Source organism: Penicillium rubens (genome assembly GCF_028828025.1).
Source record: "Penicillium rubens strain IBT 27055 chromosome Unknown utg000003l_segment0_segment0, whole genome shotgun sequence".
Lineage (NCBI taxonomy): Eukaryota > Fungi > Ascomycota > Eurotiomycetes > Eurotiales > Aspergillaceae > Penicillium > Penicillium rubens.
The window spans coordinates 3,282,836-3,309,001 of record NW_026890601.1 but is presented as its reverse complement, the minus strand read 5'-3'; the positions used below and the strand labels follow the sequence as shown (position 1 = coordinate 3,309,001).

The 26,166-nt window shown below is 50.5% G+C and overlaps 8 protein-coding genes across 8 annotated transcripts; 4 read left to right on the top strand and 4 right to left on the bottom strand.

Moving 5' to 3' along the window:
- Nucleotides 1–355: 355 nt before the first annotated feature.
- Nucleotides 356–1,474, top strand: N7525_007471 (MDR family NADP-dependent oxidoreductase; the record flags this gene model as incomplete). The annotated part of the gene is made up of 2 exons (XM_002567872.1): nucleotides 356–1,174; nucleotides 1,229–1,474. 2 exons carry the CDS (start codon nucleotides 356–358, stop codon nucleotides 1,472–1,474), a joined length of 1,065 nt encoding a protein of 354 aa, XP_002567918.1.
- Nucleotides 1,475–1,938: 464 nt separating this feature from the next.
- N7525_007470 (SDR family NAD(P)-dependent oxidoreductase) lies at nucleotides 1,939–3,041 on the top strand (the record flags this gene model as incomplete). The annotated part of the gene is made up of 2 exons (XM_002567871.1): nucleotides 1,939–2,155; nucleotides 2,206–3,041. The coding sequence occupies 2 exons, from the start codon at nucleotides 1,939–1,941 to the stop codon at nucleotides 3,039–3,041; spliced, it is 1,053 nt and encodes a 350-aa protein (XP_002567917.1).
- A 190-nt stretch (nucleotides 3,042–3,231) lies between these two features.
- N7525_007469 (uncharacterized protein) lies at nucleotides 3,232–4,560 on the bottom strand (the record flags this gene model as incomplete). The annotated part of the gene is made up of 2 exons (XM_002567870.1): nucleotides 3,232–3,360; nucleotides 3,427–4,560. 2 exons carry the CDS (start codon nucleotides 4,558–4,560, stop codon nucleotides 3,232–3,234), a joined length of 1,263 nt encoding a protein of 420 aa, XP_002567916.1.
- Nucleotides 4,561–5,743: 1,183 nt separating this feature from the next.
- N7525_007468 (cation-translocating P-type ATPase) lies at nucleotides 5,744–9,034 on the top strand (the record flags this gene model as incomplete). The annotated part of the gene is made up of 1 exon (XM_002567869.1): nucleotides 5,744–9,034. One exon carries the CDS (start codon nucleotides 5,744–5,746, stop codon nucleotides 9,032–9,034), a length of 3,291 nt encoding a protein of 1,096 aa, XP_002567915.1.
- Nucleotides 9,035–10,062: 1,028 nt separating this feature from the next.
- Nucleotides 10,063–12,375, bottom strand: N7525_007467 (putative TBC domain protein; the record flags this gene model as incomplete). The annotated part of the gene is made up of 2 exons (XM_002567868.1): nucleotides 10,063–11,132; nucleotides 11,187–12,375. The coding sequence occupies 2 exons, from the start codon at nucleotides 12,373–12,375 to the stop codon at nucleotides 10,063–10,065; spliced, it is 2,259 nt and encodes a 752-aa protein (XP_002567914.1).
- Nucleotides 12,376–13,225: 850 nt separating this feature from the next.
- N7525_007466 (telomerase reverse transcriptase) lies at nucleotides 13,226–17,199 on the bottom strand (the record flags this gene model as incomplete). Its single annotated transcript, XM_061214114.1, has 6 exons — nucleotides 13,226–15,127; nucleotides 15,191–15,628; nucleotides 15,681–16,042; nucleotides 16,100–16,342; nucleotides 16,407–16,704; nucleotides 16,762–17,199. The coding sequence occupies 6 exons, from the start codon at nucleotides 17,197–17,199 to the stop codon at nucleotides 13,226–13,228; spliced, it is 3,681 nt and encodes a 1,226-aa protein (XP_061068545.1).
- A 1,343-nt stretch (nucleotides 17,200–18,542) lies between these two features.
- Nucleotides 18,543–24,289, top strand: N7525_007465 (putative Rho guanyl nucleotide exchange factor; the record flags this gene model as incomplete). The annotated part of the gene is made up of 2 exons (XM_002567866.1): nucleotides 18,543–23,084; nucleotides 23,135–24,289. 2 exons carry the CDS (start codon nucleotides 18,543–18,545, stop codon nucleotides 24,287–24,289), a joined length of 5,697 nt encoding a protein of 1,898 aa, XP_002567912.1.
- A 997-nt stretch (nucleotides 24,290–25,286) lies between these two features.
- On the bottom strand, nucleotides 25,287–25,812 carry N7525_007464 (uncharacterized protein; the record flags this gene model as incomplete). Its single annotated transcript, XM_061214113.1, has 2 exons — nucleotides 25,287–25,307; nucleotides 25,360–25,812. The coding sequence occupies 2 exons, from the start codon at nucleotides 25,810–25,812 to the stop codon at nucleotides 25,287–25,289; spliced, it is 474 nt and encodes a 157-aa protein (XP_061068544.1).
- Between the last annotated feature and the right edge of the window lie 354 nt (nucleotides 25,813–26,166).

Here is a 26,166-nt window from a genome sequence, read left to right as displayed (position 1 = left end):
AGTTCTCGTTCGGTCCATACTTCCTAGATAATGACGTCACGATGAAAGCCGATTGGATCCATCGATCATGGACTCCGTGTAGAATCGGACTGTTCTATGTATATCACTGAGATCTTCCAGGGTTCATGCATATATTATTTTATGTTCAATGAGAAACAAATAATGCATCCCCAGGAAATTGATTATTCAACACTTCTACTTGGCCCGGGGGGAAGCCGAGGTCCAAGGAGCAGTTTTCCTAATATGGAGCATCTCCGATACTACCTAGAGATTCTTATATCTCTACCTCCTCTTCTTCCCTCTGTACAACACAGCTTCTCCCTTTACTCATAATCCCACTCAAACATCCTCCAAAATGACCAACAAACAAATCATCTACACCACCCCTCCGGCCCCGGCCATCGACCCCTCTCTCAGCACTGGTACATTCCGCCTAAACACCCTCCCCATCCCCAAAGATGTCCCTACAGACAAACTCCTCGTACGCGTGCACTACCTCTCCCTCGACCCAGCCATGCGCCAATGGCTCACCGCCAAACGCTCCTACATCGCCCCCGTCGAGCAAGGCGCCATCATGCGCGGCCAGAGCATCGCCCAAGTCCTCGCCGTAGGCAGCAGTCTGAGCTCCAAATACAGCAAAGGCGACTGGGTCGTCGCCAGCTCCGGCTGGCAGGAGTACGCCGTGGTCAGCGCGAAAGAAGCAGAGAAGATAACCGTGCCAGCTGGCGGACGGCCCACAGACGCAATGTCCGTGCTCGGCATGACCGGGCTGACGGCGTACTTCGGCATGGTTGAGATCGCGCAGGTGAAGAAGGGAGACACGGTTGTTGTTTCTGGCGCTGCGGGCGCGACGGGCATGGTGGCTGGCCAGATTGCGCGCATTAAGGGCGCTAAGCGTGTTGTGGGGTTGGCGGGTACCAAGGAGAAGTGTGATTTCTTGGTTAGGGAGCTTGGATTCGATTCTGCGGTCAATTATAAGGATGCGGATTGGAGGAAGCAGCTTAAGCTCGCTACGCCTGAGTATATTGATGTCTTCTTTGATAATACCGGGGGTGATATCCTTGATGCTTGTTTGGCGAGGGCGGCTACTAACTCGCGCTTTGCTATCTGTGGCGCTATCAGTCAGTATAATGCTGCTAAGCCGCAGGGTCCGGCCAGTTTTATGAGTGTGATTGTGAGTTCTCTTGGTTTTGGAGATTTTGGACTTCCAGGCTAATTATGATGACAGTCTCAACGGATCACCATGAAGGGTTTCATTGTCTTCGATCATGCGAAGCAATTCCCAGCTGCCCTCAAGGAGCTCGGCTCTTGGTTGGCCGAGGGTAAGCTCAAGCGCAAGGAGCATATCGTGCCTGGTGGATTGGAGGCGGCGCCTCAGGGTCTCGTTGACCTCTACGCTGGTGCTAACACCGGTAAGATGATGGTTGAGGTAGCGCCGGTCAGCGAGGCATTGGCTGCAAAGGCCAAGCTCTGAACGTACTTCTGGATAGCGCGCATTTCGGGCTACGGGACTTTTAGCATCAGACTCACACCGCAAATGAGGATGGTTTAGATGCAGTCTATGCTTGTCCTTCGTCTCGGGTACTATGTATGTAAATATATCTCCAGCATTAGGAAATCTCGAAATATGTGCGATGAAGACACTTCAAACCCTTGTAATTCTTATAATTCTTATATTAAACAATAAGATACATCTCGTTATATTCTACTCCTGTATTGTCTGTACAAGTGAAGTGACGTCATTCTGATATATATGAGCCCTGAGCACGTCGGTCTCTGATATTCAAGATTAGGAATTGTAGATTGGAGCATATGACCTACAAATGATTCATGCCAAATTATCATTAGAACGACCTTGGAAGTTTAAGCTTTTGTCCTAATTTCGAAAAGCCATAACCTGTCCCCATTCTATTCGCCTATGTGTACACCTGAACAGCCATGCCGCGATTCTACCTACCGATCCTCACCAAGAGCCCAACGGTTCTAACACCAATTCCACCAATCCGAGTACCAAAGCTCTCTCCTCTTTTACCTTCTCGCCAATTCAGAGTCAATCCTACTAGAAGATCCCCCATTTCAGAAGAAACCAAAATTGCAGCCAATGAAAGCAACCAAAGCTTCAAGCTACAAAACCTATTCAATGTGAAGGACAAAGGTAAGCTATAATAATAACTCTAATCAACAACCCCATCCTAACAACAGCAGTGGCCCTCGTCACAGGAGGCGGCTCAGGGATAGGCCTAATGGCCGCGCAAGCATTAGCCGTGAACGGCGCCAAAGTCTACATAACCGGACGCACAGGACAGAAACTCGACCGCGTAGTCAATCTTTACGACAACGTCGAAAACGAAATAAGCGGCAAGATAATCGCGCTTCCAGGCGACGTAACCAAAAAAGACGAGATCCGCAAGCTAGTCTCCGAGATCTCCACGCGGGAAGGTCACCTCTCAATCCTAATGAACAACGCCGGAATATCCAGCCATACACAAGGAACCGAGAGCGAAGATACCTCCGAGCTCCGTGAATCCCTCTTCGAAGACCCGGCCGCGACATTTGAGGAATGGGACTCGGTGTTCCGCACGAACGTCTCGCAGCTCTTCTTCATGACAACGGCTTTCCTGCCGCTGCTGCAGCGCGGCTCGGAGGTCGAGCATGGTTGGTCTAGCACTGTGCTCAACACGACTTCTATCTCGGGGATTGTGAAGGTTGCGCAGCATCATTTTGCGTATAATGCTTCCAAGGCGGCGTCGATTCATTTGACCAAGATGCTTGCGCAGGAGGTTAGCTCGTCTAAACTGACTGTTAGGGTTAATAATATTTCGCCTGGGGTTTTTCCTAGTGAGATGACTGCTGGGGAGAGTGATGAGATGCAGAAGAGTTACATTCCGGCGGAGAAGTATCAGAAGAAGGTTCCTGCTGGTAGGCCTGGGAAGGATGAGGATATGGCTAGTGCTGTGCTTTTTGCGGTTTGCAACCAGTACTTGAATGGGCAGACGGTTGTGGTTGATGGCGGGTATGTTCTTGCTGCTGGGACTGTTTGATTAGGTGGACTTGAGAGTTGTGTATAACTAGGTAATTTATTATCTGTTTGAGGGTATCTGAGTAGTCGCCAAGAACATATCAAAAGAAGCATGTCGTAATTTGCGCCTGAGTAATGATTATGAAGATGTAATATAGCATCTTCAGGCCACCAAGCACGCATTATATGGGGGTATCAAGGTCCAGCCTTGTTCAATATCCCTTTGCGCCTGCTTCGCAAACCACCACACTATTTATCCATTCCGATTGCAACAACTTCGCAGTTGTGATACGCTTCCACGAACACGGGTGCAACATTGCATAGATAGCGTTGCGTCGTCTCTACAGACCAGATATTAGCGATTTGTCTTCGGCGCCGGAGGCCCTGAAAATTATACTATAACATACCTGCCCCAGAGCCTCGATAGGCGGGTATCCATCCTGCCCGCTACGAGAATGGAGGTACTCCAGATACCGCGCATCCTCCTGATTAGGACGCGCACTACGCCACAAAATCCGATCAGTGACCAGCGCCATGTAAACCACAGCAGTGGCCCATACATCAGCAGGACGAGAATCACAATCATCACGGTTATCGTGTTCATCATGACAATGAGATAGAAAATGAAGGTCGAATTCTTCGGGGGCAATATACGGGAGTCTCATACCCACAAACGAAGCAGTGGGTGAGTTCGCAATGATAGCCTGACCACCATTGCCAGAAGACCCAGAACTCTGACGACATAATGAATTCAGCGACCACGGTAGCGTGAACGACCATGCACCATGTGTAGATGGCTGTGGTCGCGGGGGAAGTGTTCCTCCTCGCCCAGCCTTAGCGGACTCCTCCCACATCCGCCGGATATGTCCATCGCCAAACCCGGCTAGCTTTACAGCTCCGTTGGCAGTGAGCAGAACTGTCTCGAGACGGACATCGCGGTGTGCCGTGTCGTGGTCGTGTAGGGAGGCAAGCGCGCGCAGAATCTGGGTTATGATACAGTCCGCTTCTTGGGTTGGGAGGGCCCCTTTGCGGGATAGGAGGGTGTGGAGGTCGCCGCCGGCGCAGTATGGCATTACCAGGCAGAGCTCGGCGCGTTCGTTATGCAGGATGTCTAGGATTGGGAGGATGTTGGGGTGGCTTGGATGGAGGGATGTTGAGTGGGAAGAGCTTGGAGGACCTCTGAGGATGGAGCGTCGATAGACTTTGATTGCGACTAGTTGACTATCGCTTGCTTGCTTTGTTTTGCTTTCATGGAGACGGGTTGTGCTGTTCGAGCCGTAGTGTACCATCTGGCGATAACGGCCATATTTGTCTATGAAGGAGAGATTGGGCGATAGGGATGGAGATTGTGATTGTGATTGAGTAGATATTGGTGGCGCTGAGTCTTGTCTTAACAAGGGCTGCTGGTCTGTTGGGACCGATCTCAACAGGGGTAGAATGTTGTTCTTGATAGCGGTACCCTTGGATAGGTGGTGTTCAGCTGAGAGCTTCCCTCGTATCAAGGTGTGGTTATGATCGACGGCCTGGGCTGGAGGACGCATGACAGTTCAAATGGTGTACAAGGTGTGGCGTCGCCCCTTTCTGTATGTATATAACGGGGGAGAACTCCAGAATGTTGAATAGAGAGAAACATCATATTTTCAACGAGGCATCAAGCCAACACCTTTTATAGACTGGGATTTGAATGAGCGAATTCCCCCTTACTGATCCCGGGGCCTGGGTGGAAGATGAATAAGGGTTGCACGGGAGGAGAATGTCCAACTCCAATGCCTGCTACCCTACATCATAGCTTTCCCATGGATAGATTGGACTCGATTGGAGTCAACCGAGATAATTTACGATTGGATGGGACAAACTGCTCATCTGGAGAGCGATTAAATTTTTTCGAATCCTTCGAAGCCGCTCTTAGCGAAAGTGACGGAGTTGGGTGAGGTCTGAATTGAGTCTGCATCGGTCTGTGGAGAGGAAAAATCCCTCACGGGAACTAACACCACACTTTCGTGGCTGTGTCCTTTCTGTTTTTCCTTTCACTCTGCCTGCTTTAGGAAATCTGCGGCATTTGTTCTTCTATTTTACTACCACAAGCAAGAAATCTCTTCTGTTTTAATATCTAGCTAACTTGGTGCAGCTGAACTAGAGGAGAAAGTTAGGGCTGTGTTCTGTATTGTCACATGTCAACTGTCTACCATTAATGATTGGTTAAAAAGCTTAGCCCCTGTGATAATACGGTATATGTATGTAATATAGCAACGTTTCAAGACAGACATATAAGGTACTATCTGCCTGTCATATAAACCTCTACACTTATGTATCTGTGGACCCTTATGGATGTATTCCGTATGGATGTGAATTTCTCTTTATTCCCTCATTTGGTTTCCCACAATCAGCAGGTCCCTCGTGGACTCGCGTGCGTGATACATTTCATCTGGGAGAACCTTCCCAATTCATACATGAGCTTAGCCAGCTTCGGTCTAGACATGCTGGAGCCTCCCACACCCTAGTTCCGATATAAAGGCCGAGGGTTGCACCTCTACTATTTTCCCCTTAAACTTTCAGCTACTCTTCGCTGTTCTCATTTAGTCTCTGCTTTCCCGCCAGGGCTGTCATCGTTCTTATACTGTTCGACTTAGTGTCTGCTTTTACTATATTCTTCTTTGTCTTCACTCCTTTTCCCATACTATTCCCTCCGTCCTCTCCACACCTCTGTTTCAACTCACGGCACCCATGAGCCCAGATAACACCAAGAACGACATCGATGTCGAGTCAGAAGGTGATAAGTTCAAAGATGATGAACGCACTGGACGTCCCAAGCAGATCACCTTCGAGGGATCCACCTCCGCAGAGGGAGTTCGGTCTATCTATCAGCCGACTCAGCTGAATCGGACCCGCTCGATAAGCCGTGATACCATTCATAGCACCAGAAGCAGTGTTCGGGGAATGCCCGAACTGCCAATTGAGTTCCGAACCATCTCCATCCAGATCTCGGAATCCCAGAATACCCCCAAAGAGGCCATTATCGATTCCACAAAGGAGAAGCCACCCCATCAAGACTACTTCGAGAACTTGGACTTCCACATCATATCCACCGACGGCCTGTGTCGAGAATTCAATGTTGATCAGCGTACTGGACTAAGCTCTTCCTCTGCAGCCACACGTTTGCAGCGAGATGGCAAGAATATAATTGCCCACCATCAAGAGAACTATCTCAAGAAGATCTTCTTCTACGTCTTTGGTGGATTTTGCTCGGTTCTTTGGGTGGGAGTCGTCATCTTCTTCATTTGCTGGAAGCCTCTCAGCAACCCACCCTCAGCTCAAAACCTCGCCATGGCCGTCCTCATTCTGGTCGTCATTGCTCTGCAGGCAAGCTTCTCGGCTTTTCAAGATTGGTCCACAAAGCGTGTCATGAACTCGATCCTAGATCTCCTCCCCGCAGAAGCCATGGTGATGCGCGACGAGAAACTCATTCGTCTTCCTGCCACAGAACTGGTCGCTGGTGACATTGTTCACATTGGAATGGGGAATAAGGTCCCAGCCGACATGCGTCTTTTGTCCAGCTCGGGCGATGTTCGCTTTGATCGTGCTATTCTGACAGGCGAGTCGGACGAGGTTGAAGGCGCCATTGACTGCACCGAGACCAACTTCTTGGAAACTCGCAATATTGCTCTCATGGGAACCGGCGTCACTAATGGCAATGCTGTTGGTATTGTCGTTTTGACCGGCTCGCGCTCCGTGATGGGACGAATTGCGTCAATGACAGCCGGTGTCAAGCAAAAGTCAACCTTGATCCAACGCGAGATCAATCGCTTCGTCACAATCATTGTCATCCTTACAGTCTTCTTGGCTTCGCTGATCCTTTTCACCTGGCTAGGATGGCTGCACCGGGACCACCCTTCCTACATGAGTGTTGTAGCCATGCTGAACAATGTCATGGGGTGCATTGTTGCCTTCATCCCTGAAGGTGTGCCTGTCGCCGTCGCATTGACCCTTATGATGGTTGCCCGACGAATGAAACAGACAAACATCTTGCCCAAGGGACTGTCGACTGTCGAGACACTGGGCTGTGTGAATGTACTCTGCTCCGACAAGACTGGCACTCTCACTCAAAACCGCATGTTTGTCAAGTCACTCGGAATGGTTGATTGGGAATACAGCCTCGAGGATTTACTTCCTGGCGAATTTGGAACTGCTGATCTTCCCGAAGGCCTGCAAAATATGCTACAAGCATCAGTTCTGTGCAATGATGCCACGTTCGATCCGACTACGATGAATTTGCCCATTCATGAACGTGCCGTTAATGGCAATGCTACAGATGCGGCAGTTTTGAGATTTGGTGACAGTGTCGGACTAACCTCCCCAACTAGCCTGGCTCCGTATGAACGTGTGCATCAGATTCCGTTCAACTCAAAGAACAAGTGGATGCTCACCCTGCACCGCGACCCAAAATCTACCAAGGAATTCATTCTCTACGTCAAGGGAGCACCAGATGTGCTGCTGGACCGCTGCGCCACTTACTGGTCCGCTGTTCACAATGCAGTCCGTCCACTAGATGGCGAGGCGCGGGAAAAATTCTCGAACTTCCAGGCTAAACTATCACGCCGCGCAGAGCGGGTGATTGTCATCTGTCAACGTCGCTACATCCCACGCTCCGCCCCCGGCTCTAACAATTTCAGTAACGAGATGATAGACCATGGTGTGCAGGATCTCACAGTTCTCGGTATCTTTGGCATTGTTGATCCCCCACGCCCAGAGACCGCCTCAACTGTCGCAGCTTGCCGCAAGGCGGGTATCCGTTTCTTCATGGTTACCGGCGACTTCGGCTTGACGGCGGCTGCCATCGCTCGCGAGATTGGCATTTATGACGGACAAGCTGAGCCAGATACCATCGAAGAGCTGAGGGATGGCCTCGACCCATCAATGGAAGTCAAAGTACCCAAGTCACGACACAGCCTGCTTCTCGAAGGACCCAACCTCTCTTCGTTGAATTCAGAGGACTGGGAAACCATCTGCGGTTACGACGAGATTGTTTTCGCTCGCACAACCCCAGAGCAAAAGCTCCGAATCGTAACAGAGCTCCAAGCTCGTGGCTGCGTAGTTGCCGTGACAGGCGATGGCGTCAACGATGCCCCAGCCCTGCGCGCAGCAGACGTGGGCATTGCAGTCGGATCCGGCAGCGACGTAGCAATCGAGGCAGCCGATCTGGTCCTCTTGGACAAATTCGACTCTATCATCGAGGCCATCCGTCTTGGTCGGTTAGTCTTCCAGAACCTGCAGAAGGTAATCGCCTACCTACTCCCAGCAGGTAGTTGGTCCGAGATCTGGCCCGTTCTCATGAACGTGTTCTTCGGCTGTCCTGCGCCGCTCAGCACCTTCCTCATGATCATCATCTGCGTCTTCACCGATCTGTTCGTGTCTCTTTCGCTCATCATGGAGAAGGAAGAATTCGACCTCCTCGGTCTCCCCCCACGCCGTCCAACAAAAGACCATCTCATCAACCTCCGCATCTACGGCCAGTCGTACCTGTTCGTCGGTGTGATGGAGACATTCAGCGCCCACGCTATGTTCTTCCTGTACATGTGGCGTCACGCCGGTATCCCCTTCTCCGACCTTATATTCGCGTTTGAGGGCTATGCCGATGGCTTCCATGGATATAGCGCGGACGAATTGACCAAGTTCGTTAGCGTGGGCCAGTCTGTCTACTTCGTTACCTTGGTCATCATGCAATGGGGTAACGTCTTGTCTGTCCGCAGCAAGCGTATGTCCCTGCTGCAAGCTGATCCGATTCGGCCAGCCCGTCGCAATCCGTGGTTGCCTCTGGCGATTCTTATTTCACTGGTCATCGCTATTTTCGTCACTGAGGTGCCCGGCATCCAGAACCTCTTCAGCACGGCCTCGGTTCCAATCGAGTTTTGGTGTATCCCGCTTGGTCTTGCAATGGGCGTCCTCTGTATGGATGAACTGCGTAAGGTCTTGGTCCGGATGTTCCCCAAGGGACCTGTGGCCTGGGCTGCGTGGTAATGACACTTTGGAAATGGTTGCTCATGAAGAAACCCTCACCGAAAAAGGAAACCTCGAAGGTATCTGCAATTTTACTAAACCAGGAGGTTAGCCGCATCGTACACTTATCATGAAGCACATTGGCTTGCTTCGTTACTTGGTTTCTCCCTATATCGGGTTGCTTTGTTCGATCATTTGTCATTACATGCAATATTTCAATGTTGATAGCTCCTCTGTCACGATGATTCCATGGATTTGGCGAGAGCGAAGGGGAAAGATAGATGCCAATAGAGGCTGTTACCCCTGGATATAATGAATATACATACCTTTGAATCAAAAAAGCGATATTTGAAACATATTCCTTCCCTATGTGTCTTTTGATATAGCTTTACCCTCTTTGGGGCTTTGTCCCTTGAGGGATCTAGATGTAGTCAGTCGCCTTCATCCAATACCCGTGGACCAGCACTGCCTCTCCAAGTATGCAGAAGTAGCTTATTCCTCTAGCAAAAACAATCGAAAGATTGAAAAGACCTGAATTGTTTGTAATACCACTAAACAAGTACGTACCAACGATGAAGAACAGCGATTGCATCAGGGCATGAAAGTCAGGATGGCTAAAAATACAAGATGGAGAAATAGTGGGAAAAGCAGGAAGTGAAAAAAGACCAGACAATGAGCTAAGAATACTGGGATTCATGGGTGGGAAAAAGAGAAGAAATATAACGAGAAGGGAGAAACGAGTGGTTCTCATGCAGTCCAAGATACAGAGAATAGACAGAAGGCTGTGCAGCGAGTGACATGTGCGTATACGGGATAGACAATTCATTGTAGGGCCAACAGAGACGTTGGCCAGGCTGTGATGTCATGCTATGCGTTCTCTGGGATAGCGAGTGGATATCAAGATTGACGAGGCATCGTGAGCTTGTGGGTATGGCGAGGAAAAAGAGGAAAAATAAAGAAAAGGCTGGGGTAAAAGTGCGCGCTTGACAGGCCAGAGCATACAGATTCTGAGGCCCAATAAAACACAGCCCGTATCATATCCAACAAGACTATTGAGTTTGCAGGCGCACCTTCCCAGCCTCTCGGACGGCATTCATAAACCCATCTTCGTCGCCTGCGGCAGTAAGAACCCAATAATCAGCAACGCCGGGGTTCTGGATTTGTCCACCACCAAAGCCAGCTGCAGCAGGGGCGCTGTGCCGCTCTTTAGGTTTCTGGTTGTTTGCTCCATGACTGCGGGGACCCCAGCCCAGCACGTCACGCACAGCAAGCCGGGACTGGTCATCAGTCTGGTGGAAAGAGAACAACTGCGCCTGGAGACAGCCCAGAATAGCGACGGCGGAGCGGATCATGATGCGGTCGCCCTCAAAGACCCAGCAGTCCCAGACACGGGAGATGCGTTCGAGGTCCAGCCCGTTTGTCAGCAATGAGCGGAAGATCGGCTCCCAAATCTCTGGCTCGGAGAGGTGGAGAGTTTCGGTCAGGTGGGTGTGTAGACGGGGGAACTTGTAGCGCAGGGTGTCCGAGGCTAGTGTGTAGGAGCGGGCCATGGCGCCGCGGTCCCAAGTGAGGAACGCGACGGGCAAAGGACGGTTGAGGGCGTTGGCCATGGCGAGGAAGGCGGAAGCGGGGGTTGGGAATTGCAAAACGAGGAGGGCGGCGATACTGTGCAGGCCGTGGATGTAGCCTACGTCGCTGCGGTACATGCAGTATGCTTGCAGGACGTCAATCAGGGTTTCCCGCAGTGGACCGCCTTCCTGGAAGAGGTTCAGATCTGGGAAGGCTTTGGGTACGTCTGTTTCGATCGCCTCAAAGCAGTCCAGTAATCGTTTGTTGCTCTCGCTTTCTCCATCTTTCTTGCTTTGGAGATCCTTTGCTCGGAGCAGCGCTTTGGTGTAGGTTTCCTCGGTTAATTCTAGTTCGTTGCCAATGGCTCGTTTCCATATGTTGCCCCGGTTGCGAGGCGGGATTCCACGCCACCATAATTCGCGAATCCGGGGCTCGCGGAGAGCGCGGTCCCAGTTCGGATATACGTATTCGTCCCAGATGTTCTGCAGTGTTACTCGGGTGTTGTCCTTTTCACACTGCGCGTTTGCCTCCTTGGCAGCTTTACGTTTCTCTGAAGTACCAGTTAGAGCCGATAATACTTCAGGAATCTTGTCTTAGGACATACCGCTTTCTCGAGACTGGGCCATCATTTGCTGATACTGCTTCAGGTGTTTTCTCTCCTCCTTCTGGTCCTTAGGCGGAAGCCAACTTGGGCGTGTCCGCGTCAAAACCTTTTCTTTCTCCTTGCTAATTGGCAGCGGATCGATCATGATATTTGATTTCTGCAGAGGCGGTAAAGCGACAGCATCACGGGATGCGCGATGCGAATCCTCGCTAGACTTCCGCGCAGCACCGGTTTGAATATGCTCCTCCCGCTTACGAACTCTATCATCAGCATGCAGCTCCAGAGCTTCAGTGATGATCTTTGCTTCCTCGGATAAGTCAGATAGATAACTGTTATACGAGTAGGTCCGAGGGTTGCGTGGCGAGATTTGTCCACGCTCCGGCCCTGCGGAGCTCGATCGCTGTACACGCTTCATGCGGGATGCCTTGGCTGTGTTTTCGAGTGACTTATCGCTTCCTGCTATGGTGTGCTGGATAGGCAGTGGTCGCCGCCCGGGGCTGCGGCCATTTGGACTGGCAGGCCGTGACGGAGTCCGATCTTGCACTGGGCGCGGAGAAATAGGAATATTCCATAGACTTGCATCATCCGGTAGTTCATCGTCCGAATCATGGTATTCCTCTTCCAGGTCTTTAAGCGACTTGCGACTCGGTTGCCAGGTTTGTTTTTGGGTGGGTACTCGTGCGGATAACGGAGACAGAGCAAGGCTGGTAGCCGAGGCAGAGCGACTAGAGGTCGGCCGTAGTGGTGAGACAGATCGTGAACGGTGAGCTTGCGATGGTGCCAAACCGGGCGACTGCAGTGTGTTGCTTGAACCTCTCCGGTTTCCAGTTCTCGGCGCGAGGGAGCCCGGCGGGGCATTGGCCGACCCACTGTGAAGCGGGGGCAGGGGGCTTCGCTTGCGAGGCTTCGGGGTCGCGGTCAACTCGCGAGTTGAGGCAGCAGGGACTTTGCTTGACATTCTGGCTGCGGGCGACCGTGCCATTGCCCCAGAGCGGCCGTATGAGACTGGTGGATCGGTGTATGGCAAATCGGCATCATCTTCCAAGCCAATATCTTCGAAATTCGAGATGTCCGTAAAGATACTGTCCGGACCGTCCGGGTGGGAGGAGGAATGAAACGAGGAGGATTTGGAGGATTTGGACCCGGAGAGCTCGGGGGGAGAATTGGGTGTTGGGCACACGGTGGTCATGATCTCATGTAATTATGCAGACGTATTGATCCCCGCAATTCTGATCTGCCTGGGAAAAAGAAAACACAGGGTGGGAGTAAATCGACGGGATGCCCGGAAGGGGTCGACAACAGACGCGAGTTTCGGGGGTTTTGGATGACAATAGTCGAGGGGGTCTTCAGACAGGAAACGATAACACCGCGATAGAAGGCGATTAATGTAGAAACGAATTGCAGGCACAGCCGCAGCCTGATGAAATCCAGATCAGGTGTAGTCGTGTAAAGAGGGATCAGGGGAGATTACGGAGTGACCATCAGGAGGTTTAAAGTAAACAAGAAAAGGGGAGAAATGAGCGTGGGGGTGAAACTAGGCAGAGAAGAAGAAAAAAATTCCAAACGAAAGACGAAGACCAAGTCCAAAAGAGAGTGAAAAGAAGAAGCTGTGATGTTGAAGACTGAAGACTGCAAGCGGAGAGCCTCAGGCAGTGCCGCACTCGGTCTGGCCGAGAACAGGGGGGTACCTCGGCGATACTTCGCGACACTAGTTCAAAAAGGGTTATCGGGAAGTACCAATAAAGTATTCAATACATTCTGAATGAGAACCGATCTCTGCCCAGATGGGAAGGGATAACCTACACAGCCTTGCAAATATCTGATCGCACATATCTTGATCTGAACCCCTGAACCATGGTCTTTTCTAGTCGGATTTAGTTGGATTGGTGCACAATGCCTACTTACTGTCTGACAAGATGTGGCACAGTATGAATTAATTAGTGCAATTGTACAGCCCTGGAGGTTAAGAGCAATTGGTCACACAATTTACACCAACTCGGGTTTGCCGGCATTCCACGCCCCAGCACTGTATAACTATTCTAGAATCGCCATTCCTCAAACATAGCATTGCCCTTCTTCACCACCTGCGCCATCCTCAAAGCCTCGGAATCTGATGTGGGTCGAGAATCTTTGGTTAGCGAGTCTAGCCAGCGCAGCACCACCACATACCGCGTTTGCTTGCGCTTCAACACAAACCGAAATGCCGCAGAAGCCAAATACTGCAAATGGCACCGCTGGACGAAACACGAAAATGAAGTCTCCGAATCACTAGCACGCCGGGCCTGGATCATGCCGGCCGTCTGCAAAATCAGATCGCGGATCGTCTGTGTTATGATGGCAGGGCCGGGGTGCGCACGGCCCCGGAGTGACTTCATATAGCGGTACATCTTCATGGCAGAAGTGACGAAGCTGCAGTAGAGGTTGGCTAGTACAACTGTGCGCGAGTTATGTCCGTCATCGATGTACATAGGATGTAGCTGCAGGCGGAATGAGGAGAGCACTTTGCGGTGAAAGGTGCGGCCTGGAAAACGGGCGGCCTCGACGGTCAAGGTGTTGGAGAGAGTAGCAGCCGCTGACTCTCCGCCTTCTAGGATGCGGTCTCGATCACGGTGGATATCAAGGGTATGGGTGTCGATGAGATTACCACAATACGGGAATAACTGGGTCCCTTCTAGTCTGGGGAGCAATGTCCCGTCGACCGTTGCGCTGAAATTGGCCATACTTTTGGCTGGATTGACTTGTACACCATAAGATGGTTGGCCTCGGATCATTACTTCCAGGAACTGCATTGCCACGGCTGCATCTGGTGTGATCAGGAGGAAGTCATCCACAAGTCGCAGGAGTAGAGAATCCTTGTTGATAAAACCCAGTACCTCTCGCTCTAGTTCGGCGTAGAAGAAATTGCAAAGGACGCTGGACAGCACGGAGCCTTGAGGGATGCCGTTGCGTTGGCGGAAATATGTCTTGCCTATCTTCACGAGGTTGTGCCGGACATGCTCGTCGAGGAGGTCCAGGAGACTATCCGCATCATGGTCTTTTTGACGCATAGTGTCAACGAAAACGGTGTTGGCCTTTCTCGCCGCGCCTCCACTATTGACGAAATCTAGTAGGTAACGCGGTCTCATCGCAGGCGCAGCGCGGCTCATAAATCTTCGGGTGGGCTTTCCTTGTTTCGCAGTAAGAGGGGGTTGGAATTCGACGTAGTTGGAGATTTGATAGCTCTCTTCAGAGACCAGCTCTGCGATAAAATCAAGCAACTTTTTCTGGGGTATAGTATCAAAACAACCTTTGATGTCAAGCTTGACAAAGTACATCTGTGGGAGCTTGGACTGCCAAGGATTGGAACCCAAGGGCAGTCCTTTGGACAATTGTTCTTTGTACGCCTTCAACCGGCGGTGCATGTCCCCAATGGAGAGCATCGCAGAGCCCAATTTGGCTGGAACTTGCTGGCACTCGTAGGTCAACATGTTATAGACAGGCGTAATAGTTGAATTGATGCTGGCAGCAAGGTACGTTTTCGAATTCCCCCATGACGATTCCTTCCAGGCTCGTTTGCGAAGATTTAGGATGGGCCGGAGGCCTGTAGATTTGGGAAGCAAACGGAGAGCACCGAAACCAAGTGACCGCCGTGCCAGCACACGTTGGGCTTGATCTGGCTCGAGCTCCTCGAACATCGTTGCCTTCAAGTCCCCGAAGGGTTGCTTGGTCAACTGCTGCCACAGATCATGACGAAAATAGAAAAGACGGTTTCGGTGCGTTTGAGACTCGGTGACATAGAAGTGCGAACGAATGAGAGGAATCAGAATTGAATCGAAAAACCAAAAGATGAATTCATGGAATAGTTCGGTGCGTTTGTGCAAGTCAGACAGGGCTATCTTCGATCTTGTCTTAGACGTTGGAGTCGTCTGGACTTGTGGCTCCAGCCAAGGAATGCTTGTTATCTAGCTTTCGGATCAGTACGGCCATGTCTCAGACGATCAGTCTTGTGCAAAAAAATGACGAACCTTGACACCTTTGCAGACTTCATGCAGACTTAGACTTTCGAAGCGGCGCAATTTGATAAACCGGTCAACATGTCTGAGAACAAGCTTAAAGTTCGAAATACCATCCGGACCAGCTCCCCAAAACTGTCGGGGAATCAATTTCTGGATCACCGCTCGACAAAATGCTGAGACAGAAGACGCCGGAGTCGCATAATCGGTTAGGTTGACTGGAGCTTTTCGACTCGCCGGTCCCTTAGAATCGACTCCACAAGATGCATCGACAGCCGTATGCGGCTCTAATCTCGAGACTTCACATGAGGTCTGCGCCGAACTGCCACTTGACAATGGCTGGTTAATTCGCACCTGTGTTACTAAAGCCGACTGGAGAGAGGAGATAGGCTCGCTTCTTTTGGCATCAGGAGTGGACGCAAGTGCGCCAAGTCTGCTGGGTGCGGTTTGCTGCGAAAGGTCAGCTACACAACCCTAGCCGCTGTAAACGAAAGTGTCTCACTTCGGTTGGACAATAGTGCCGCAGCAACTCTCCGTAGGAGCATTGTGCGTTGCGGTTCCGGAGCTTCCGGACAAGCTCTATAGTAATTCCACGAAGCCTCTTAGGTACCTTGCAACTTCTCACGCCATGGTCTGCATCTGCGAATTCAATCTCGGGCTGGGGCCGCTGTAGTCTTTTCTCTTCTTCCAGATGAGATATCTCACTCTCACGAAACATGAATCTCTTCGAGTCATCCATGATGTTGCGTCCATTCGAGTTCAACGTAAACACACTCAGCAGGCCAAATTGCCGGGGAAATATGTACTTCATTACATGGACCGTTTGCGCCATTGAATCAAGCGATGAGAAGCGGTTAAGAACATCTGGAGCGGGAATTAGCATAAACCTAGACTTCCATATTTGAACGGCGAAGCACATACGTGTCTGTCCTAATCCACACGGTACTTTCTTTTTGGACTCGGCACGTCCATAGAGGATACGCCGCCGTAGAAACACAATACTGTTTGGACTTCGGAGTGTCTTATCGATGTTCTGTTTACGCTCAGCTTTCTCTTTAGTATGTCTCGGGTCAGTTGTAGGCCTCGGGTCCTGTGCTGTGGCAGCAGACCTATTGGCTCTTGAGGACGCATCGCTCAAAGGCTCAAGGTCCGAGAGCGGTATACCTAAAAGAAAGAAAAAAAAGATTATCAGTGTCAATTCTCCCTCCACAGCTTGGCGAAGCCATACCACTGAGTTGGTAGTAGATGCCCTTTCGAGCGTTGATAGCGGCGAAAACTCCACAATCGAAAAGGAGCTGCATCATAATCTCCTCCCCATTGCTACCAAGCAAGTCAAGGACCTCTGCCCATGCACCGTCCTTGAGAACCTGGACATTCTGATTCGGAAACTGAGACACAATGCCTGGAATACTGGTTTGTTGAACATTCCGCACCATAGACGGGCGTTGGAAGCCATGCGTCAGCAGATGCTGGGGCTTTGAGCCATTGTTATTATTGAAAAGTTTCCAGATCACAAAATCAACCACCTGCAACAAGGGTTAGCAAACCGATGTCTAGAAATGATTCGGCCCTCGTAGACGCACCTCAGACTGCGGACAGGTTGGCCCCGTATCGGTGCTGATGAGAATTGACCGCGATTGAGACTCATTAAAAGAGGAGTATTGCTTTTGTCGCTCCGAATTGAGAGTCGGAGAAGATTCCTTGAGTACACCCACCAGGGTGGAGTCTAGCAGTTCCGCCAATGTTTGGGATTGTGCATTGGTCTCTTGGTCCTCACGCGAGTCCAGTGTCAGGATACGGCGCCGACGCGACTTGGAGGTCACGGGAAGTTGCTGGAGCAGGTACTCCCGCAAGGGTACCACCTGTAAGTAGTACAGGGAGATAACGGGATGGCTTGTTTCTGTTCCCAGGGAAATTGGCGCATGGGAGGTTCTGAAACGGCGGGGAGATGTGGTGATACCCATGTGAGACGAGGACGTGGGCCCGTGGTCCTTGATAGGTCTTTTCCGCTTTTTACCCATGCTAGGCAATTAGATGCGTGACTTTTTTTTTTTTTTTTTTTTTTTTTTCTGTTTTTTTTTTTTTTTTCCCGGATTCCCTGTAGTTTCCAGGGTTGGTTTACTCCATTGCGTGTCAATAGGTCTAGGCGATGGATTTCCAATGACGCGACGCGTCAAGCCGGCAGGCAAGAAGTGGAACACTCGCGTTCTCAAACTCGGGGATGTTGTAGTTTTTACACATGAATGTCTCTGAAGTATAGTACACCGTACCTAGGTATGTTGTAGATGTGTACAAAACAATATAAGAGATTTCCCTACGGAGTATATTCCCTATAATTGGAAGTATCTGAAACTGGCAGGAACCAATCAAAGCTACCAATTAAACATCGAAGCGAACCATGGAACGGGGCGGTCTAGATAGGCCATTTACATCTCCACTGCGTCATCTACTGGGTCAGGGGATATCTCGTTCCTGGTCAGGTACTTGGAATATACGTTGTATGTTGTATATATTGTGTTGATATATTATGTATGTGGTGGAAGTATTTCATCTATCTATATAGAAGTACAAGTATACCATTATATAACTATAAGTATACATATAAGTATCTGTATATTCCGCAAAGCCTTAGAACACATAACAATGAACACAAAGACAAAGAAATCCACAAAATCCACTTCCAAAAATTCGGTTTCACCTTAAACATATCAACTACTCCGTAAGTCCCGGTTTATTTCTTCTCTTTTTCTTCTCTTTTTCTTCTTTCATTCCGAATCTCTTCCTCGAATCCGTCTCTTCCCATCCATCGCAAAATATTCCAAAATTGATCCGACACTATAACTGTACTCATTGTCACTAGTGTAGGTCAGCCCGTCAAAACGGATTGGCCCGGAGAGCTAACAAACCGGCCCACCGCCAGGATTCGCTTTCAAACCCCTCAACTACCAGGTCATCACCTATCAGCATCCACTGCTGGTAGACAGAACGTCAGTCCTGAGCTCGACCCTCCTATTTGTCTTCTCAGTAATTTCGGCAGCCGATCTTCGATCTCACCACTTCATCCTTCTCCGATCCCGCAGATCCGAAATTCCATTACTCCATTTAACAATCTCGATTTAGGTTGGGGGACATATCCCCTCGACATCGGTTTATTTTTATCTCCTCTTTTTTGTTTTGCGAGTTGTCTCAAATATGAATGCTGGATGGGTGTGCGCCACCCGAGAGGATTGCTTTGTAGCCTGAGTCGACTCACCTGCGATATTCCCGTTGGGCGACCATCCCGGAACAACGCACCAGCTCAGTCCGCCCAGAATCGAAAGGCCGCGACCAGTCCACGTCGACCTGTCGGCCTGAAGCATGCAAGATGTCTAGCGGTGACGAGCAGGGTTTTGATGTCCGGTATCGCGACCCTCCGTTTGGGCGACAATCGTCGGCCCCGGCATTTGGCCAATCTGCCAATGGTCACACTACCACTTCTTTAGATGACTCGCCGACCGTCTCTTTCTCCCCTCAGGCACAATCATCGACCACGTATTCTCCGCTACCGTCGGGCTTCATTCGACCCCATAATCCCTCCACTTCCACGAATCACCTGTCGTCGGGCGATCAATTGGAAGATCGTAGCGGGCGGGAGTCTCCAGACCCTGCTGATTATTATCGCCAGCGTGGATCCCTGCCAGGGACATCCAATGTAAGAGAGGGGTACGGCGATGTAAGAGCGGGCATGGCTGCGGCCGACTATCCCATAGTCGGTGACAAAGTGTCACCCCTGCCAACAAACGTGTTGGAGTCATCGCGCGCTAGACGTCAACCATATCGTTCAACCTCCGATTCTCCAACATTAGGAGCTCCCTCGGCCAACGTACCCCCGTTATATGCAAATCCAAGGTCACGACAGCCATCGTTCAAAGATCTTGTCAACAAGTTCAACAAAACCTCCGATCAAATCCTCCCTTTGCCATCTGCTTCTCGTCCAACCTCAAGGGCACCGAGCCCGTGCGGAAGTGCCGACGGAGAGCGAAATCGGGTGTTGCCACGGCGTCGTCAGTATCGTGATTCTCTACCAGAGTCAATCACCAGCAATCCTCGAGCGCCCGTTGATTCGACTCCATCGTCGCCAGAGGCAGATAAATTCGGTCCACCCCTAGACACAAAGAGTGCCATTCCGCCGCCCCTGTTTCAACGGATCACAGAGTCGCATCCTCGTCGGCCATTGTTTGGTGAATTGTTGCCAATCAATACACAGGTTAACAACGGAGTCCTATCGCGTCTACAGCAACGCCGCGGGTCGGATGGAAGTATTCCAAGCCCAAACCCAGCCTACCTTGAGCATCGCGATCAATATCCTGCAAGATCCCCACTGACACCTACTGCATGGTATCTTGGACACACAACTTCTTTGGAAGCAGTCAATCCCGGGATAAATAGCACCGGCAAACATCGCCGAGCTCAGAGTGACTTGGATAAAATAAGGAAGCCCCTTGCAGAACCGTGGAGTCCCGAAATGGCAGTACCTGCGCCCTTGCGGCAGGCCAAGCCCGGACATGGATCGCCCCCGGGCAGTCCAAACTCCGGAATTAAATCTCGCATTCCTGTCTCCTCGCACCGTCTTGTCGCTGCTTCCGGTCCCGAAAGCTTATCACCGTCATCCAATCCAACCTTCAGTACCCGATCCGCTGCCATTACCTCTCCGCCCAAGGGCAGCAGCCGCCTCCCTATTCCGTCTCCTAAACAAAGCCCTCCCCGCATGCCAGCAGAAGATCCCGCTTCGTTCGCGACGAGCTCGCATGGTAGACGGGATCTAACAATCGGCCGAACCCGCAATCAATTGTCTGAATCCAGTCGCAGACTTCAGGCCTACATAGCTGAGCCACCGCCTAAAAAGTCGCCTCCGTTGCGCAGTTCACGACCCCGACAACCCGTGTCACATGGTGCCGCGGTCTCCCCACGCTCCAAAATTGGAGATAGAGTTTTGAATTTGCAAAAGCAAGCCACCCACAGCGACTCGAGGTCTCGTCCTGACCGCAAATTACCTGAATTGGGCAAGGTCGATTTTGACGCTCGCCGCCGGCACATTCAACAGGCAATCAACCGACACTCAATCAACTCGGGCGTTCAAGCGAATCAGAATGACAGAGGACCGGACGGATCAACTGCCGCAAAGCTTCGACGACGCGCTTTGGTGCGAGAGCAGGAGACGCATGAAGATTTCAAGAAATCAGTGGATGAACCTACAATTACCCCTACCCTACCTGTGACCAACTCACCCTCACCTGATGAGATGGCCACGATAGTCAAAGAGTCGACCGGCTCGGTTGACTGTAAGGAAAATTGCGTCCAGGCCGTTCCTAAGCTACACCTCAACACTGCCCTACCGGCATCGGATATGGCAGCGCCCCATACAACAATGGACTCTCCCACTCTTGGCCTCCCACAGGGTGTGAATCCAACGACTTCAGGTGAAGGACAGCCCATCAATGGGGACCCGACAGAATCGGGTGCCACGTCAGACTCCGACGATACCCATATCACTACTTTTGATCCGGAGCCGCAGTCCGGGCTGCTGCAGCGCAATCCTAGCGTCTCGCATCGGACCATTCTGGATCAAATAATGCAAATCCGAGAATGCAGCCCGAGCGACGACTCATGCGACGAACCTGATTGCAGTCTTTCAGAGAACGACGACAGAGAGTCCATCCAGATTATGCTTGGAGATACGACCTACTACAATTCGTCTAGTAGCACCAATACTCAAGAGATTGAGCGTGCATCAACGCACCCGGCTCAAAATGGGACTCATCTTCACAATCGATGGAGCATGAGTTCATGGTCCACTGGACAAAACCAACATTCCACCTGTGACGAGCATTGCTCCGAGAGTGGAGATGATTCTCTGCTACGAGGCTGTGAAACGGAACCACCAACTGAAACTTGTTCAGCTGTCTCAACAAGGCCGGCCTCAATAGCGGACGATGAATCACCACCTCCAATTCAGGATCACGGCGTAATGGGACCGCACACACTTCAGGCATCTGAGCAGTTCCGACCGAATGCCTTCTCTACTCCACCAAGCTTGGCTAGATTAGGCAGATGGGATTCGAAGCGTGTCACCCAGCTTTATCTGGAGGAGTTGACACGAGGCAAGGGCCACCACCTTGGCTCAGCAATTTACCCCTCGTCCGAGCCTCGATCTCATCCCTCAGATACACGTACAGATGGACGACCCGATAGTCTGACTGACGATCCGGTTGTCGTGCCAGGATACAAGGCTTCCAATGTCTCAAATAGACACTCACATACAGCTAGTTTGGTTGGGCGTGATGATTGGGAACATGCATCTCCCTCCATCATGGACTGGATGCAGATCGCGGCTGAGGATGATGCTATGACCCCTGACACCGAAACTGACGGCAGGCGCACCGAAGGGGTGCTCACACCCCGCCTAGTGCCTTCGACAACCCACGACGCTGGCGCATCAAACACGAACAATGGCCTAGGGGTCTCCGTTGATATCCAAGCCTGCAACGAGCAGACTGAGTCTCGTGCTTTTCCTTCATCAGCATTCCTTCCGCCCTCATCGACGCATCAAACTGATAATGAAATTCCTGGAGTTCAAAATCCGCTTAAGCCCTCAGACCACATTGGATTCGACCGCAGTATCCAGGTTGCTCCTAGACCTGCGGGGCACAGCCCCGGCAGCAGTCAGGACTCTTCTTTCCAAAATTTGGAGTCTATTCAATCCCCCGCGGCCCCTGACTCCTCCGCTACTTCACTTGTTCCGTCCACTGAACAAACTATTCGGGTTGAGCGGAAGGATTCACCTTCTCCAGAACAACGACGTCTCAAGAAGCGGCGTCACATAATCAAAGAACTTGTCGATACGGAACACACCTTTGGGCATGATATGATAATCATTGAGGACATCTACAAGAGCACCTCGCTCACGGTATTGGATCCCGATGATGTCAAGGTTCTGTTCGCCAATTCCGATCAAGTCGCGGCCTTCTCCGACAAGTTCTTGCGTGATCTCAAGCAAGCAGCTCAAAGCATCTACGTCATGCCAAAGACTCTACGATGGACCAGCAAGCGAAAGCGCAAAAATCAGCCTCCTGAGTCCACTACTCCATCAGGTGACGAAGTGGCTGAGCTTGCAGGAATGTCGGAGCTCGAAAAGGATCGCGCGACCTCTGTCGGTCAGGTTTTTGTCGGGCACATGGCGGATATGGAAAAGGTGTACACTGAATACCTGAAGAACCATGATGCCGCAAACAAGAAACTCCAGGTCTTGCAGCGTAATTCAAAAGTTGGCTTTTGGCTGAGCGAATGCCAGAAGGGCGCTATGGATCTCACTACCGCTTGGGATTTGGATTCTTTGCTCGTAAAACCTGTGCAAAGAATCTTGAAGTATCCCCTTATCCTCCGCGACCTATTGGACTCTACGCCCAACGACCATCCAGACCGAGCGGCAATTGCCAATGCCCTTGAAGAGGTCACAAATGTCTCTCATCGTATCAACGAGCTGAAGAAGCGAGTAGACCTTGTTGGTCAAGCTGTCGGCCGAAAGCGCAACCAGTCCGATGTGCGTGCCGGTCTATCTAAGGCCTTTGGTCGCCGCACGGAGAAGTTCAGACAGCAAGTTGGCCTTTCCGACCTGTTTGAAGACAAAACCTATGATTCGCTAGCACAGAAGCTTAGCGACGGCTATTTCCAATTGCAGGTTGTCATGCGTGACGCTGAGAGTTACTCGCGGGATGTGCAACTCTACGTGAACCAGTTCAATGAGTATGCCGATTCGATCGAAGAGGTTGTTGGCATGTCCCCTTCTCCATATCCACAATTGGAGAGCAAGTGGCATCAGTTCAAGATGACGGTTCAGGAACTTGTGACGACTGCTCTCCCAGAACATGTAAGTTGTGTCATATTTTATATTTTGAACAATCCTAATGATCATCGCAGGTTGCTGTCGTCCGCAAAACGGTCATCGATCCAATGGTTGAATTACTGGGGCTTTACAATGCACCCCAGCGAGTCATGCGGAAGCGCGACAAGCGACTCCCGGAATATGCACGCTACAAAGCCATCAAGGACCGCGGCGACAAACCTGACAAGAAAACCACCGAGCAGGGCGAGCAGTTCCTGGCTTTGAATGATACTTTGAAGGATGAATTGCCTAAACTATATGCATTGACTACGAAACTGATGACGGCATGTCTGAAAAATTTCGTCCAAATTCAAACTGTCTGGTACAGTATTCTACAGAAAAAGATTGGTGTTCACGTGGAATTGTTCCCCAATGACCTCGACAGGCTCATCAGCGACTTCAACAGTGATCACCATTTGATGGAGGCGCGAATGGGGGAGCTAGGCTCTTGCAACGGGGCGCTGATGGCCCATTCGCTCAATTTGGTCCCCCTTTCACCCAGCGAGCAGCAAAACCCTATGTCGCCTCGCCGTCCCTCTACGGTGAACAGCTCAAATGCGCGGCCCGGGTCCATGACGGGTGATTCTCCAAACGTTTCTCGGGATTTCAGCGTCGGCAGCCAATCATTCCAGTCTCCCCAGATGGAAAGCCACTCTAGCCGCAGCAGCCGTTACCGGGCTGATTCCATTATGTCTGGCCGAGTCGTCCCAGACACCCCCAATCAATTGCTGCAACAAGCCATCAGCTCTCCGGCCCCTGCGAGGACGAGTGACGTCGAGCCTTTCCCAAGTCTGCCGAGACTCAGCCTTGACACGCCTTTCCTTGAGGATGTGATCAACAGCTCCTCGCACTCGAGCAATGCGCCAACCTCCCCGACTGATCGATACTCGGGATTCTTCTCGTCCGCCATGCCCATGTCGGATGTGCCAAGTGATACTGTCGTGGATGGGCACTTTGAACGCAGCCCCCCTCCCGTAGGCCCTGCTCCGTTGTTCTGCGCAGCGAGTGTTTACGACTTTAACATCGACTCTCGCACCGAGGGCGGATATCCCTATCTGACCTATGCCTCCGGGGATATCTTCGACGTCATCGGCGAGAAGGGCGAGCTCTGGCTTGCCCGCAATCAGGACGATGCCGCTGGGACAGTTGGGTGGATCTGGAACAAGCATTTTGCCCGACTCGGCAGCTGAATCAACAATTCACGCCATGGTTTTAGGTGTATTCGCCTGGTGCTTTTGTCAAAGATCTGCAAGCAAACGATGAAAAACAGAAAACAAGACACAAAGGTTTCATACTAACGGGATATTACAGGATCATATTCCATGTTTTCTTTTTTTTTTTTTGATTTCTTTCCGATTTGTCTTCATATTTCAAAATAATACCTCCTGAAGACCAGGGCAAAACAAATGCAACTACAGTTGCAATGTTGCTGCGTTGTTTGATCTGCTTTGGCTTCATTCATCTCATCCTGATGATTTATGGTTCTCTCTTTTCTGTTCATCTCAGTTGCTTTGCTCTTGTTCCCGTTGCTTTTACCTGATCTTTGTTCAATTTGCCTTCCCCTTCCCATCTCAGCGCATGGGTCTGACCCTCTTCTTCTACTGGAGCTCTGGGATGCACGTTTAGATACCCCTCTTTCTTACGAAATTAAAATTCTTTAATAAAACCTGAAACTTATCTAAATCATATTGAACTCTGTATACCTATATCAGTTGCAATTCTTTATTGAGCATAACTCAACTTTCAAACTAGCTAAAGAGGCTATGTTAGTAGAATTAAGATTAATTCTGCATATATAATATAGAGGCGCCCCCGCAATTTCAGCAAGTATAATCGCCGGACGACCATTGAAAAAGCCTTCTTCGTTTAGCTGAGCCCTGGAGTGGTACCTACCTACCTAGGTAGGTACCTAGGTAGGTAAAATGTAACTTATACAATCACTTATGTAGTGGACTGGTCTATTCGTAAGTCTCGGCCTTACTCGTTCACTGGCGAATAAAGCAGTGCTACTGTGGAGAAGACCCTGTCTGTATCATAAGGGGGATGGGCATACTTATTACTTCAATAGCTAGCTGTTCGGACGAGCCTTAAACATTTGCCTCGTCCTTTTCTCAAGCTCGCACTCATCAGCCCCAAGTAGAAAACTTCCTATCACAATTACCGGAAGATCTGAGGTATCCAAAGGATCTAATTTCTCCTATCGAGCAACTGGACATATATTAGCTAGGCTCAACAGCAAACCGAACCTCGATTTTCCTACTAGATTTTGTTGATTCAAATCGACACTATCGCTAATCGACTTGGGTAAATAAACAAGACCCCTCGGTGCCAACTTGAACCCATGCTTTTCCTTCATCTCCTTCAACGTGATCGGTTGCCGGAGCTCACAGACCGTAACCATTTTGTAAGCAAAATCGTAGCCATCCCAGTCTTTGTGCCTATTGTTGAATTCGGCATTACCCAGCCCGTTTTCTTCGAGTGGAGGATCACCAGGATGCCGCGTCTGGGCGGGCAACGTTTCGCAGACATGCGTGATGCTGGAGTGTGGAGCAGTCCGATAGAACCAGATTCTTTTCACGCTGGGTCTGAGACGGTATTTCCGAAATTCGTAGTTCTTTCTTCCATCAACGATCTGGGTCATGTAGGGGTCCTGCATTGGAAGGATGACGTCGCTGTAGGAAGGGCATCTGGCCCCAAGCTTCGCGCGGGACATGAGGGGAACTGTGCTGGCGAACAGATGAAGCAAGTTCGGCAAGAGGAAGGAGGAGAGAGATGGTGAACCCCCGGGGCCATTGTTATAGTCGTTTCCCTAATTGCATAGTTGTCTAACCTAATTGGGAAGAATCAGTCTTGGCAGCCCTGGAGTCAAAACACGCTTATCTTTTGGGTTAGCTGAAATGGCTTGTAAGAGGGAGTTACACGATAGCCATGTCTGTAACTTACCAATTTGGGCTTTAACGGTATTGATGTTGTTTTTTAAGTAAGTCTGATATTTTATTTCACGGTGTTTGATGCTGATATTAGATGGTACCCTGTAATAATAACAAAGCGGATTAGTTTGTTAATT